The sequence below is a fragment of the Hyperoodon ampullatus genome, assembly GCF_949752795.1.
Source record: "Hyperoodon ampullatus genome assembly, chromosome: 13".
Lineage (NCBI taxonomy): Eukaryota > Metazoa > Chordata > Mammalia > Artiodactyla > Ziphiidae > Hyperoodon > Hyperoodon ampullatus.
This window is the reverse complement of record NC_136926.1, coordinates 18,760,449-18,776,333: the sequence shown is the minus strand read 5'-3', so window position 1 is coordinate 18,776,333 and position 15,885 is coordinate 18,760,449. Positions and strand designations below refer to the sequence as shown.

General features: G+C 47.5%; 1 protein-coding gene across 1 annotated transcript in view; it reads right to left on the bottom strand.

Moving 5' to 3' along the window:
* Window positions 1-5,867: 5,867 nt before the first annotated feature.
* SVOP (SV2 related protein) overlaps window positions 5,868-15,885 on the bottom strand; it is a gene marked incomplete at both ends in the record, with an annotated part of 83,377 nt that continues 73,359 nt past the window's right edge. The window contains 5 exons of the mRNA XM_079717346.1: window positions 5,868-6,074; window positions 7,516-7,605; window positions 10,420-10,501; window positions 11,421-11,532; window positions 15,297-15,404. Coding sequence (XP_079573472.1) covers window positions 5,868-6,074; window positions 7,516-7,605; window positions 10,420-10,501; window positions 11,421-11,532; window positions 15,297-15,404 — 599 coding nt within the window. The remainder of the gene's footprint in view (window positions 6,075-7,515; window positions 7,606-10,419; window positions 10,502-11,420; window positions 11,533-15,296; window positions 15,405-15,885) is intronic.

Here is a 15,885-nt window from a genome sequence, read left to right as displayed (position 1 = left end):
ATTTGGGCCAAGATCAGGGGACTCTCACCAGACTGGAGTCAGGGACACTTCCGGTGCTTGGAGTGGAACACCTTTTTTTTTTTTTTTTGTGGTACGCGGGCCTCTCACCGCTGTGGCCTCTCCCGTTGCGGGGCACAGGCTCCGGACGCGCAGGCTCAGCGGCCATGGCTCACGGGCCCAGCCGCTCCGCGGCATGTGGGATCCTCCCGGACAGGGGCACAAACCCGCGACCCCTGCATCAGCAGGCGGACTCTCAACCACTGCGCCACCAGAGAAGCCCTGGAACACCATTTTTGTTTTTTGGTTTTTTTTTTTTTTTTTTTTTTTGCGGTACGCGGGCCTCTCACTGTTGTGGCCTCTCCCATTGCGGAGCACAGGCTCCGGACACGCAGGCTCAGCGGCCATGGCTCATGGGCCCAGCCGCTCCGCGGCATGTGGGATCTTCCTGGACCGGGGCACGAACCCGTGTCCCCTGCATTGGCAGGCAGACTCTCAACCACTGCGCCACCAGGGAAGCCCTGGAACAGCATTTTTGACTAAAGTGATTGCCCATCCTAAAATTCCCCAGGGAAAGCGACCCCTACCGGTCGAGGTTAATTGTCAGCAGGAACACTCCAGGGCACAGAACACAGTGAACTCACAAAAAAACATGGCCAGGAAAGTCTCTATTCAGACCCAAAGTGACCCTCCTTTTTGTAAATGGTAAAGACCTCTTTGCAATGTGGTTTCCTCTTGATTCCGTTCCAAAATTCAGAATAGAAGGAGCATGGGGAAATTCTGCAATCCACATGGCACTGTAGGACATTTGCCTTGATGTCTTCATTTTTCTTCACTTAACAGTCCTGCTCCTTCCCCAGTGGTGATCTACAACCACATTTACAATGAATTATTGGCCGCTTGCTGAGTTTATAAAAGTTTTATCTTTTCTCATTGAATTGTTTTGGAACTTTGGTCAAAAACCAACTGACCATAAATGTATGGGTTTATTTTTAGACTCTCATCTCTATTCTATTCATCTGTATATCTATCCTTATGCCAGGACCACACTGTCTTTTTTTTTTTAATACATCTTTATTAGAGTATAATTACTTTACAATGTTGTGTTAATTTCTGCTGTACAAGGACCACACTGTCTTGATTACTTGTAGCTTTGTAGTTAAGTGTTAAAATCAGGAAGTGTGAGTCCTCCAACTTTACTCTTCTTTTTCAAGATATTTTTGGGCTACTCTGGGTCCTTTTAGTTCCATATGCATTTTATGATCAGCTTGCCGATTTCTGCCCAAAAAAGCCAGCTGGGAATTCGACAGGGATTGTGTTGAATTTATAAGGTTAATTTTGGGAGTACTGATTGACACCTTAACAATTTTAAGCCTTCTGATCCATGGTCATGAAATGTTTCTCCATTTATTCAGATCTCTGATTTCTTTCAGTAATGTTTTGTAGTTTGCAAAAGTCTTGCACTCCTTTTGTTAAATTCATTCCTAAGCGTTTTATCCTTTTTGATGCTATTGTGGGTGGAACTGTGTTCTTACTGATGAATCTGGGAAGCGCTCTGTTCTCTGGCATGGTGGGGGTAGGGGTATTTGAAGTGGTTCATCATCAAAATATTCTTGATTAATTTAGAATGATTATACGTGATGTATCCAGATGTTCAAATGTCAAGGAACCAGAATATAGTAAAGTACCAACGGTGACTAAATCCGGCTGTAACCACTGAATCTTTGAAGAGCTGGAAGGTGCTTCAGAATGTTCTAGAGCTTTGGGATTGGCATCCTGTGTGCCTCCCACAATACTCTGCATTCCTCCTTTAGCGCCCATATCAATCTGTGTCTCACCCATCTACGTTCTCCCCACTACGCTGTGAGTGCATGAAGATAAGGACCATGTCTCAATTCTTTTTTGCATCCTCAGTGTTAAATTTCATGCTGATACATGGTGGATACTCCATGTATACTGACCACATGCCATGACATGACCCAAAATACAGTTATAATGAACAGACTCCAAAGTTTACCTATGTGCTGCTGTGGGTTCTAGGCATACCATTAATTGTCTGTGCCACCAGTAGTTGTCATGGCCAAAGCTGCCATGTTCGTGCCTCTTGATCCCACCTCTTCCTGACCCAACTGATTGGACCAGGATTGGAACCAACACTGAACTGGGCCAATCAGCTTTCTCTCCTGAGACTTTAGAAGTGGGACACCGAACAGCTGAGTCACATGTGTTTGCAGAGCCGAGCCCTGGTGAGCCCGAGCCATATGCATAGTCAGGCATATGCAGCAGCCATGAGGGGTCGGTAGGAAGCCAGTCTGCAGAGAGGGACAGAAACCAGGGCCACGGACCCAGAGAGAGGGCTGCCTCAGGCCCTGGTGGCTCTCCAGGTCCCTGTTCCATTTATTTCAGCGAACTTTCTAACCTTTCAGAGACTGCAAACTGGTCACCCATCAACCAAATCTGGCCTACAGATGAATTTTATTGGAGCCACACATTTAAAAATTTAAACAATCCAACATAATAAAATTTAAAAAAACCTGATCTAACATACTAAAATTTGGAGATTTCACATAAGAATCCAGATTCCTGTCTTGAAAATCAGGCGATTCTACGATACAACAAAATCAACTGGAGCTGAGTAGTAGCCGCCCCCTATGTCCCATACTCTGCCACAACCTTCCCCTCTTCCTGTCATTCCTTACACTTCCGTTTCCCGCATTTATAGTCCCCAGGAAATTAACTACTGTTCCCAGTCTTATATTAAAGCTGTACTGCTTGATTTGAATTAATCTGAGTACAATTTCTATTCCTTGCAACTAAAACAGCCTTGATGAGAACTCTGTCAAGGTTTCTCTCAACTATCTCCCATCCCACCACTATTGTCTTCCTTCTACCAGAATCTCAATTTTGTGTTCAAGAGGCTGTGGGTATCCCTTGATCCTGTGGGAGATAGGCCGTTCCTTCCCCAGCCCTAGGGGAGGGCTCATGCTGGGATGGGCATGCGACCCAGGTTTGACCAATGCAAAGCAATGGTAAATCTGCTGCGGGATTTCCCTTTCCAACCAAAAACAACAGGCCCTTTAGAAAGAAAACCTTTTGTGACTGCTCCTTCCCCATGCTAACATCTTTGGAAAAAACTTGATGCCTGGCACTTTGGCGGCTATTTTGTGACCATGAGGTTTCACACATAGGGTCAATGGGCAACATGCAGAGGACGGTAGAGAGGAAAGGCAAAAAGAAGCTGGGTCCTTGATGACATTGTTCAGCTGCTGAACCTTCTCTGGAGCTCTCTGACTCTGGGCTTGTTGTCAAATGAACAATTAATATTCTAATGGGTTAAACTACTATTGGTAGGTTTTACTGTTGCTTGCAGCTCAAAGTTATCCCAGTCCTTTGATGTTTACTGTAGTAACCAAGGGATGATCTTATCCTTCAAGCCTCTCTGTTGCTTAACATTATTTAAAAATAATGCATATCCATATTCATTTCAAAGTCCATCTCTAAGATACTCTTTTATCTCACTGCCAACACATCCCATTTATGTATTCCTGAGCATACTTGAAGGGAAAGAAAGAAACCATATAACCCTGGCTACACTGAACATCTTTTGCCATTTTCTAAAATCTTTCCTAACACTGAGAGAAACAGATGACATTTCCAGTAATGAAAAGAGGAGCTTCTGGACAGTTCAAAATTAGATACAAAGGTCTTCAGCTAAAGGTCTCACGCATTTCAGAGGTTTGGGCAACTTTTGTGGCAGCTCTTGTATCATTCAATTATATCGATTTTATAAAAGGGAAGGCAATTCAGAAGGCCAAGAGTTTTCACCTTTCATTTTCTCAACAAGAGAAAACCCACAACTACAAGCCTCTTTACTCCAGCCCCTGGAAAACATCTCTGCCACCAAGCCCTCCTTCCCCACCACAGCCCCCAGATCCTCCAGGTTATTTGAGGGTGAAGCGAGTGGACTTGCTCATCCGGCAGTGTCTGGCCAGCTGGAAGGCAAAAAAAGACAAGCATAGGTTCTTAGTTACCCAGGAGAGCTCAGCAGACCAGAAATAATTAAAGCTTTAGCCACTCATGGTCCAGGGAAATGTGGGTGTCAGAGAAAGGAAGCTCTGCCAAGCTGCCCCCACTGACTGCCTGGGCCTAGAGGGCTGCAGTACATATATTCAGGGATGTGGGATGATTTGCAGTCGATCTAGGACCTGGGCCTAAAGAAGTCACCCACTGTGACCTCCACACCATTAGAAGGAAGTGTTGCTTCCAACAGACTCAAAGTTGGCCGCCAACTGTGCACCTTTTCCCCCTTGCTGGAAAGACTGTCATATTAAAGCAAATGAAAGCATTAAGCTTACCCTACATGGACAAAGTTGGCAACACCGTTAAGCTGAACCATCACTAGGACATTGTGACAAACGAACAAACTTCAACCCTTGCAACGTCCATCACCAACATGTTTTAATAAAGGTGAACGTACACATTTGGCTTCCTCGGAATGTTCACTTCAAGCAGATATCTCCAAGCAGACGGTCAGTCTTCTCTGGCCTTTGATGGGATGTGGCATCTTCGTCTCTCCTTCCCTAGGTTCCTGCCTTCATGACGGGGAAAAGGCTTGTGGAAACCAAATCCTGGAGGTGGATGTTGTCTGCTGAGACACAGCATCAGCCCTTCCTCTGGAGGCCAACCCCCAAATCCAGTTGACCTCCCTTCTCTTTCGTTGAAAATGTACATGTTTCACACATCTGGGCCCTCCCATTCCTCCCTACCCATGGTATCCATGCCGTGGGGTCCATCGCTGGAACCCCAGGAGCTGCCTCTATGGAAAGACCAAGCCACCCCTTGACAGCAGGGACGGCAGAGAATCCAGGGAGGAAGAATTCCTGGTCCCCTGGCCCGCACGGGAGCAGGTGGCTGGGGGGAGCATCTTTCTGTTTCTCGGTCCATTTGGCCACCCACCGCGCTCAAACTCCAAAGCACTGAAACCTGACTTAACTGTTTTCTTGCCCCAAGAGTCACCAATCAGCCTGACCAACGAGGGGGCCAGAAAAGAAGCCCCCGGAGTGACTTTTGCTGCTTCCAAAGGGGAGGCCCCTGCTTTGGTCGTGGGCTTGGTTTTCACCTCCCTTTTGCCTCCATCCCCAATTCCTGGGGGTAATAGCTTTCTGAGGCTGTCATCTAGTGCAAGCCTAGCTGTCCCCATGGCCACATTTGGATCCCCTGGAGCCAGGGACAGCAACTCCAAGAGGGGGCCAGGTGGAGGCTTGCGGCTCAAGTTCAAATGCATGTCCATCGGCCAGAGTCTCCGGCCAGAGTCTCCGCTACTCAGCCCTGGGAAGGCAAAGTGAGGAGCCCCTTCCCTGGGAGCATTTCTCAGACTCAAGAAAAAGCTGCTCAGGCCACACCCAGGTCACCTGCAATTTCAAAGAAGAAAACCTGGGGCCGGGGATGCAGGAGAAACCTAAGAACAGGTCCAGCGGGTGAGTGGCAGGTCTCACAGGGGTCCCGGCCTGGAGTGTATCTACAAAGATCTTTCGGTTGTTGTTCACCGAGGCTGTGACCGGCTGACTCTGGATGGTGTCCAGCTGGCGTCACCAGGCACTGCTGAGGTGGCAGTTTTCCCATGCAGATCCACAGATTATTAACAAACCTCCACACACACATACGGAGAACCCCCCAGAGCAAATGCCTCCCCATCCCCGGATGGATCTTGATAAATATGAGCAAACAGTCAAGACACAAAACCTCGTTGGTCCAGGTGGCACCCTTGGGTGAGTTCTTGATGTGGGCAGTGACGATCGGTGCCCCAGCCGGGCTCCAGCAGCTCCCCGCTCTCTACAGCCTCAAAAACCAGCTCAGCCCCCCATCGGTCACTACTCCTGAGAGCCCGAGTTCGACCTAGCGACACCTGTGCCGTGCATCCCTCGGCCGACCATCTCCTGGCCCCACTCCCGATGGCTGGACTCCTGCAGTCCACGGCCTTTGGTCTCAATGGGCAAAAAGCAGGAGGCCAGGGCAGCCAGGAGGCAGCAGCCACTGTAAACCGCCAGCGTCAGGTACACGGACGATTCCAGCATCACCTGGGGGGAGGGAGATGCACGCCGGTGAGAGCATCCCTTCTGACGCACAGGCACTACCAACCATACAGATAATATTGAGAACGCCAGGCCCTCTTATAAGCCCTCTTTATCACTGGACTCCCATGGAGTCCTCACGACAGTTTTATCAGGTATGTCCTCCACCCCCATTTTACAGAGGGAAAAACTGAGGCTCAAAGAGGATTAAGCAGCATACCCAAGTTCATACAAAGACTAAGGATGGGGCTGAGATTTGAACCCAGACCCCATCAGGCTCAAGAGTGTATTTATTCTCTCCCACAGAAGCATGTCTGCTGACTTCCTAGCTTTACGTCCCAGGGCACATCACGCAGCAGAGCTAAACCTCGTTTCCTCATCTGCCGAACGGGCAGAAGAGCAGTAGCCATCTCCCAATGAGAAGATGCCTCACTTGACACCATGCAGGCACATGGCAAGCTGTCAACCAGTGCTAGTTCATAGTGATGTACAATGGCCAAACACAACGGTACCGGGACAGAATGACTTGGCTAAAACATGTGTTGGAATTCTATTTACACGAAATATCCAGAAGAGGTAAAATTCATCCAGACAGAATGCAGACCAGTGATTCCCAGGGGCTGGAGGAGGGGGAGCTGGGGAGTGACTGCTTAATGGATACGGAGGTTTATTTTGGGGAGAGGAAAATGTTTTGAAACTAGATAGAGATGGTGGTTGCCCATCATTGTGAATGTGCTACATGCCACTGAATTGTTCCCTTCGTTTTTTTTAAATTTTATTTATTTATTTGGCTGCGCTGCGCAGCTTGCGGGATCTTAGTTCCCTGAGCAGCGTTTGAACCTGGGCCTCAGCATTGGAAGCGCGGAGTCCTAACCACTGGACAGCCAAGGAATTCCCCGAATCATTCACCACCAGGGAATTCCCTGAATTAAAATAGTTAATTTTATGTTAGGTGACTTTTACCTCAATCTTTAAAAAGTGATAAAAACAGGAAAAAATGAATTGGATATTAAAAAAGCAAAAGGATTCCCAAACAAGCTCCCCGCAAAAGGAGAGAAATGCTTCAAGACACAAAGAGCTGCAAAGTTCTGCAACGACACCAAATCATCCAACTCAGAAACCAGGGACTGGGACATCTGTTTCCCACTAAGGCATGGTGGCCTGTTTATTCTCGTCCAGATTGTTTTCGGCCAAATCACTGGAAAGACCTGAGTTTGATTCCCAGCTCCTCTACTTCACAGCTGTGCAACCTTGGACAAGTCCCTTGACCCTTCTGAGCCTCAGTTTTCTCATCTGCAAGCAATACTTCTTCTTCGTAGGATGGGCTGCTAGGATGAGATCAGGTAATGCACACCAAGGGCAGTGCATTGGCTCAGGGTACAGTAACAGCCTGCCACGCAATGGCTTTTGTCACGCCCACCCCCTCTGTATTTGGGGTGACACCTACCTGAGCAATGAATGGGGTGATGAGCGCGCCCACCCTTGCCATGCCGCTGCAGGTGCCCAGGCCCAGAGCTCGGGTCGCCGTGGGGTAGACCTGAAACACAGCCGCCAAAATGGCCGCACTGAGAAAATGCAGGCCCCTCCCTCCTCTCTGGCTCGGGAATGATGGGAATCCCGCCACCCCACACCCTGCCCCGGGGGGCAGGTGGGCCTGAATTAGGGTCAGTCCCTCAGGGGTTGGTGATACCAAGAAGGGGTGGGAGGGCAGGGTGGGGAGTCTCAGGAAACTCAACCGATGAGGAGGGCAAGAGGCCAAGCTGGGGGTGGGAACCTAGGAAGGGGGTCCTCCCTGCCCTGGGTGGTTATATCCAAATGAATAAATACTAAATTCCTTTTTTTTTTTCCTCTCTATCATGGAGAATTTCAAGCACAGACTAAAGTAGAATGGTGTAATCAATCCTCTAGGACCAAGCCTAGAGGACCTGTGTTAGTTTCAATCATACTCTCTCACTTCCTTCCTCTCCTAAATTACACTAAACCAAATCCTAGAGGTGGTATAATGTCATCCACTAGATATTTCTGTATATGCTGCTTTGAAGAATTTTTCCTCTTAGAAAAAGACTGCAGACATTTCCCATGTCCATATTTGGTCTTCTCCAGTAGCATAATTTTTATTGGCTGCACAGGATTCTATCATTAGGATCAATCATCATTTATTGAACCAAGTCTTCATTGTTAGGAATAGCCAGCTGGATTAGTTTAAGCCAGGAGTCAGCAAACTTTGTCTTAAAGGGCCAGAGTAAATAATTTGGGCTCTGTGGACGGGCAACTACTCAGCCCTGCCCCTGTAACACAAAAGCAGTTGTAGACAACAACAGCACGTGAAGGGCTGTGGCGTGTTCCAGTAAAGCTTTATTAATGAACACTGACATTTAAATTTCATATAATTTTCACATGTCAAGAAATAGCCTTTTGATTTTGCTTTCAACCGTTTAAAAACATAAAAACCATTCTTAGCTCTTGGGCTATCCAGACACAGGCAGCAGGTTGGATATGGCCCGTGGGGTCGTAGTTTGCTGAGCCCTGGTATTTGCCCCTGTAGACCTTGGGCCTCCCAGTCCCTGCAGGGCAGGCAGCCTTCCCCTGGTACTCTTCTGGGAGGCTCCAGCAATCAATCCACAAGCCTTTGCTGAGGGGACACTAGGCCAGATGAGAGTCACAGAGTAGGAGACCCAGGCCCTGCCCATAGGGAGCCTTAGTAGGAGTCTCCCTGGGGGACAGGCAAGGTGGCATGACTAAAAATACCAGAGAGGCGCACAGACACTGAGGGCAAAATGAAGTTGGGGGGTGGATCCTGGAGGGCTTCCTGGAGGGGGCAGCATTGGAGCTGGGCCTGGAAGGTGGAGTGGAGGGAGCAGCGCTCAGGATGATGACTCAAAGTGAGGGCTCTGGAGTGCTGCGTAGACCTGAGGGACAATCTAGATGGCTTCTTCCCCTGGCACAGCACCTGGTACATACTATCCCCTGCCTCCCTTTGACCCTATCTAAAATAAGGTGAGATAAAATAAATACAAAACAAGTAACCCATAATCCCCGAGTGTGGGAAAATGGACACTCTGAGACGCTGTCCCATGGAGTGTAAGTTCAGGCAACATTTTAGAGGTTGATTTTTTTTTTCAATCTTTCTCAATGTTTGTAATGTTTATTATAGGCTTTAATTCAGAAATTCCACATCTTATTTATTCTAAAGAAACCACACATGTGCACAAGGACAGGTAAAGCTGTTTACCTCCACACTATAATAGTGAAAAGTTGGAAAATGATTCAAATATCCATTGGTAGGAGAATTGTTACAAAATTATGATTTGCCCATACTATACTATATAATATAGTATAGTATGTAATATATATGATATAGTATAATAAAGTATATTATATAATATAAAGTATATATATTCTATAACAAAGTATAGTATATAATATTGATATATAGCATATATATTATATAGTATAGTAAAGGATTGTACATAATAATATAGTATATAGATTACCACATAGTGCAGTACAGGACAGTATAGTATGACAGCTATTAAAAAGAACAAAGCAGGTCCATATGTCCTGTGTTCCTTGTCTTCCATCTTCCCCTCCAGAACCTCTCTCTACCCCTCCCCACCTCATTCTCTGCCCTGGGGGCTGGCCACTGTGGACCACCAAGGGCTCCTAGGCTCTTTGCCTTCCAGTTGGGTTCAGCCAATGGGAAGCCCCAGTGGGAGATGGGCGGGAGGTGGGAGAGAGAGGCCAGGGTATTTATTCTCCTGTTCCTTCCGGTCTAGGTTGCCTAAGGGCACATGTGTCCCTCAACTAAAGGTCACAGCTTTTCTCTGCACAGCTCCCTCCTGGGACCCTGTAACACCCCGTCTCCTCACCCCACAGGCCTTAGGTGGTAGCTGTGTCCCCAGCCACCTCCACCTCATTGTGAGCTCTGGGCGCTGCTCCATCACTTTTTGGTTTCCCTAAGCCCCATCCTACACCACTGTAATCCGTCCTTTATTAAACTCATCTCAGTTGCTCAGTTACCCAATTTGATACATGCACTAACATAAATTAGGAAAAAATGTGGAAGAATATACACTGAACCATTCAAGAAGGTGGTCTCTAGGAAGGCAGAATGTGAGGCCCTTTAGTTTGGGGGTTTTATACAGTTCTGTAACATTTGGAACTTGTACACTGACCATAAGCTTTTATAAGCAGAAAACAATGACTGAACGAAAGCCTGAAATAATGAAGGCCTTCACAGCCGCCACTCAGACTCAAGGACAAATTTCACTCAGAGGAGTCCAGGCCGGGTGTTTCCGGAGAAAACACCCGCCCCCTCCCCACCCCGGCTGCTCCCAGGCATCCCTCCTACCTCAGGTGTGTAAACATAGGCTGCTTGGAAGCCTCCAGAAATAAACGCTCTTGCAATGAAGAGTAACAGAGTGAGCATATTTCTAGGAAGAGAGAAAAAAGGCAGATGAGCAAGTATTTTTTCTGACAGTTTCTTTCAGCAAAGTTTTATCTGCCCAGGTAGAATTTACACCCTAGAAACTGGCAAAGCCCACCTCACCCAACACACCATCAGTCAGGCATGCAGACACACGCATCCCCGTGGTCTCTCGGAAGACCTGCTTTTATAAGTTCATCATTCTCCAAAGTTCCAGGCTGAGATGGTGGTGCCCAGGGTAGGGCATGGCTGGGGTGAAGTGATGTAAATAATCCAAAGTCCAGATAGGACCTAGTGGGGGCAGGAATTGAGCCAGGAACCAGCTGAACCAGGCAAAGGAAACCTCTCTTCAGTATTATGAGGATAATCCTGATCCCCAGCCCTCTGTTCCATTGTTCCCATAACGTCTTTGAATATCAACACTTCCAGATCTAAGCTACATCTCCAGACCTTTCACAGATCTCTCATCTGTGGTTCAGTCTGGGGCCTCTTGGAGATCAACACAGGCCAGTTCCATATTTTGAGGCTCTTGATAGATGGAAAAAATGGAGAAATGCCAGAAGGGGATTATAAAACAAGACCTTGAAATATTGCCATGGAACAAATGAACGCTTTTAACCCATATATGAATTAAACAGCTATACGCGTGATCTTACTGGGACATGATGTCAAAAGTCTACATGTAATGGTGTCGGAGCAAAATTTGGACCAAAGTGCCCTCCTACCCCCACTCCCATTAGAGGCCCCAACTTTGAGCCCGATCTGTTGTCCAGTTATGAAGCAGCCAAGAGCCTCAGGCTTAGTGAGGGGCTGGGGGGGATCCTTCAGGTACCCCAGGGGGTGTAATCCACAGCCTGCAGACACAAAGACCTGACCACAAGCTGAGAGGTAAGCCTGCTGGCCAGAGAGCTGAGTTCACGACCCACCTTCCAACACAGATAAACAGCAGGAGGCTGCAGAGGGAGAAGATGACGAAGCACAGGGCCATGGTCTTCTTGCGGCCCAGGCGGTCGATAATCCAGAGAGTCACAAGGACACCTGCAAGGGAGCGGGGGAGCCATGGGAGGCAGAATCTGACGTGAGCCCCAATAACCCCACCTCCTGGTACCACATCCTGTGTAATCCCCTCCTCTTGAGAGTGGGCTGGACCTCATGACTCACTTCTAATGACTAGAATATGGCAGAAGTGATGGGATGTCACTTCTATTTTTTTTTTTTTGAGTCAAAAAAGTTTATATTGGGAATTCCCTGGCAGTCCAGTGGTTAGAATTCTGTGCTTTCACTGCTGAGGGCCCGGGTTCGATCCCTGGTTGGTGAACAAAGATCCCATAAGCCACGTGGCATGGCCAAAAAAAAAAAAGTTTTTATATCAATATTTATGACAAAAAGACAACAGTGTAAAAGCAATCACTTAAAATTATACTTTCCATAAATGTCATTAATGTAACTAGATGCTGACAAACTGCTTAAAATGCCTTGAGGGACTTCCCTGGTGGTGCAGTGGTTAAGAGTCCGCCCACCAATGCAGGGGACACGGGTTCGAGCCCTGGTCCGGGAAGATCCCACATGCTGCGGGGCAACTAAGCCCATGCGCCACAACTACTAAGCCTGTGCTCTAGAGCCTGCTGGCCACAACTACTGAGTCCGTGCGCTGCAACTACTGAAGCCCACGTGCCTAGAGCCCATGCTTCACAACAAGAGAAGCCACCACAATGAGAAGCACGCACACCGCAACAAAGAGTAGCCCCCGCTCACCACAACTAGAGAAAGCCCACATGCAGCAACAAAGACCCAACAAAGCCAAAAAAAAAAAAAAAAAATTTATTAAAAAAAGAAAAAAATGCATTGAGTTATATGTCTACTGCAAAGTATATCCATGAATCTTAGTCAGTGATTAGGATTATAGCTTTTTTTTTTTTTTGTGGTACGCGGGCCTCTCACTGTTGTGGCCTCTCCCGTTGCGGAGCACAGGCTCCGGATGCGCAGGCTCAGCGGCCATGGCTCACGGGCCCAGCCGCTCCGCGGCATGTGGGATCTTCCCAGACCGGGGCACGAACCCATGTCCCCTGCATCAGCAGGCGGACTCTCAACCACTACGCCACCAGGGAAGCCCAGGATTATAGCTTTTTAAAATCAATTTATGCCAGTCTTAAAGACATATATCCATATGTCACTAGGGAGGTCACTTCTGAGATAAGCTTATGCAAGACTGACGTCTGTCTTGCTGGCATTTGCCCTCTCCCTGGCTCTTCTCATGAACTTGCCTTGATGGAGAAGGCCACCTGGCAAGAAACTGAAGGTGGTCCCTGGCCAACAGGCAGTGGGGAACAACTGGGGGAGTGAGCATGAAGCAGACCCTGCCTCAGCTGAGCTTTCAGATGAGACCACAGACCCTGGGCCAACACCTCCATTGCAGCCTGGTGAGATACACTGAAGCAGAGGACCCAGGGAAGCCCAAGCTCCTGACCCACAGAAACTGTAATAAATGTGTTGCGTTAAGCCACTAAATTTTGGAATAATTTGTTACACAGCAATGGATAACTAATACAGGCACCAAGGGGAGCCTGAATAGTGGCATTCACTGAAACCAGGCAGCAGACACCTGGGCTGGGGGTCAGAAACACGTAGGTTCTAAGGCCTCATCTTGCCTCTAACTTGTCATGTGGTCTTAGGTTAGTCCCTTGCCTTCTCTGAACCTCAATGTTCCTTTTTTTTTTTTTGGCCATGCCCGGCAGGATGTGGGATCTTAGTTCCCCAACCAGGAATCAAACCCATGCCCCCTGCAGTGGAAGCATGGAGTCCTAACCACTGGACCACCAGGGAATTCCCTGAACATCAATTTCTTCATTGGAGAAGTAGGACTAAATAAAAATAACATTCTCTACCTCAGTAGAGGTGGTATAGCATATTGCTTGATAATACTAATAATATAATAATAAAATCTGGGCCAAGCACTTTTACATCTATTATCTTGCTCAATCATCAAAACAAACCTCTAAACTATAATGGAAGAGAATAAAGAAAAGAATATAGACATACACACATATATATATATGAATAACCAAATCACTTTGCTGTATACTTGAAACTAACACAATATTGTAAATCAATTAGACTTTAGTTTAAAAAAAACCCTCTACAAAGCATGCTAATAGCCCATTTCCCACTTTTATTCAATCAATACATTAAGTACCTACTGTGTGTCAGGAGCTGTTCTAGGAGCTTGGGATGTGTCAGTGAACAAAACAACAAAACAATACATGTAATAATAGGGAAGAAGAATCTGAGTTTCAGAAAGGTAAAATCATAGAGATGGTAAATGCTTGAAGTCCCGAAAATGGCAGCTGGCAATGCTGGGTTTAACTCCAGAGGCTTTAATGTTACCTGCTAAGCTATATGGGAAAGATAGACAATGTAGTATAGGAGTGGACTCTGGGCTCTGGGGTGGGAACACAGGTCTTAGCTCTGCCAGCTGTAGGACACTCAGTGTCTTAGTTGGGTTTTCCCAGAAGCAGACCCCAGGACAAGGGTCCGAGTGCAAGGTGTTTACTTGGGAGGTCATCCAAGGAAGCACCAGTAGGAGAGTGGAGAAGTGAAACGGGGAAGGGACGCAACTAATAAGGGTGCATATCAAGCAAGTTACCACCATGGGAAATTGCTGCTGGATTCCACTGGAGGGCTCTGGGAGTCAGTGTGGAATGCGCACCTTAGAATTCTACCTGATAGGCGAGGAAATTGGAGTATTTATACACTGGTTGAAGGCTGTTCCCAGGTGTTAACTCCCTGGCACCTGCAGCCACCTTTCTTGCTTTTAGACACTGAGGCTTTCAATTCCTCCTGAGATAGCCCTCAGGCACAGAGATGCAGAAATTGGCAGCTGCAATTGGCAGGAACCATTTTTGCTACACCTCTCCAATCCTCAGTTTCTTCAGATGTAAAATGGGAATGATACTACTTCACAAGATTAAATGAGACCATATCTGTAAAATATTTAGCACAGTGCCTGATATATATACAGTAAGCAATCAGTAAATACCAGATATTATTACTGTTGTAATAATACTATTTTTTTAAAGGAAAAAGATAGATCACCTTTGCTTTATGTGCAGGTTTGGATTTTTAACACCCCACCGATCTTTTCCAGTGTGACTGGTGTTGGGGAACAATTCCCCACAGGTCTCTTGTATTTCTGCACAGCTTGTGAGCAGAGGCACTAGCTGCCCTTTGGTTCCAGGCTAGCATTTCAAGGTTGTTTGTATAGCCAACAGCCTTGGAAGACAGAGATACTGCCTCCTTCTAGAGCAAGGGGAAGATCTGTTTACTGCCCAATGTAATAAAGATGATGTCTCTCTCCAAGGCAAAGGCTGAGCAGGTTTCCGGCAGCCCATTATAAAAGATTTGGGTTCCCGAAGTGTGAAATGCCCGAGCTGTGCTGCAAATCCATTGCACGTGTAAGATTTGCCTGGACCCGTCCTCATCATCCCCATGGGACTTGGGGGCAAGAGAAGCCAGCACTAACATACTACTCAGGCTGCCTGCTGTGCCATGAGTAATAGTCTTTTGCCTCTGACCCAGGGGTCTTGTGTCTTCTGCCCACGTGTGTGTGAGGCTGGGCAGCTTAACTTGTTAGCCTTCAAATAGAGTAAAATGTCAGCCTCTTCACAGTTCTTGCCAACTTGTAGCTAAGGGTTGAAAACAAATCCCCAGCTTCCCTTAGAAATGGGATTTGCTTCCAGGCGGCACCAGGTAAAGCCGCATTCCTGGGATGCCCCGCCCCAGCCCATGTGGCACAGGTCCCTCACCTGGGAACTCAGACAGGGTGGTCCACAGCAGGTCCATGTAATCCTCCTCACTCAGGTACTCACAGGCCAGGCTGCATTTTGCCTCTACCGCCTTCTTCCGGCTGGAGACTGGGAGGTGGAGAGAGAGAAAAAGAGCAAGAGGCATGCGCAGTCTTGGGTCGCAGCCTCCTGCTCTCCACACCTCCTTCCCTGGATATGATTTGGTTGGGATGCCAGGGAAGGAGCATGGGCTCAGGACTCAGACAGACTCAGGTGTGAATCCCAACCAGCAGAGTTGGAGCTTCATCTCTTTAAGCCCCAGGTTCTTCATAATCCTGGGGCTAATAAACCCTGGGGCAAGGTGGTTGAGACACTGAAAGCAGGTTGTGCATATGAATGTGCTTAGCCCAGAAATGGCACATACTAGGTGCTTTTGTGGCAGACAGACTCTAGGGTGGCCCCAACAACCCCCACCTATATTATCTGGCCCCCGTTACTTCCTTGATCCCACCTTCTCTCTCCCTCGCTCTGCTCATACTACTCCAGCCACACTGGTCTCCTTGCTGTCCCTTCAACACACAAGGCACATTCCTGCCTCAGGACCTTTGCA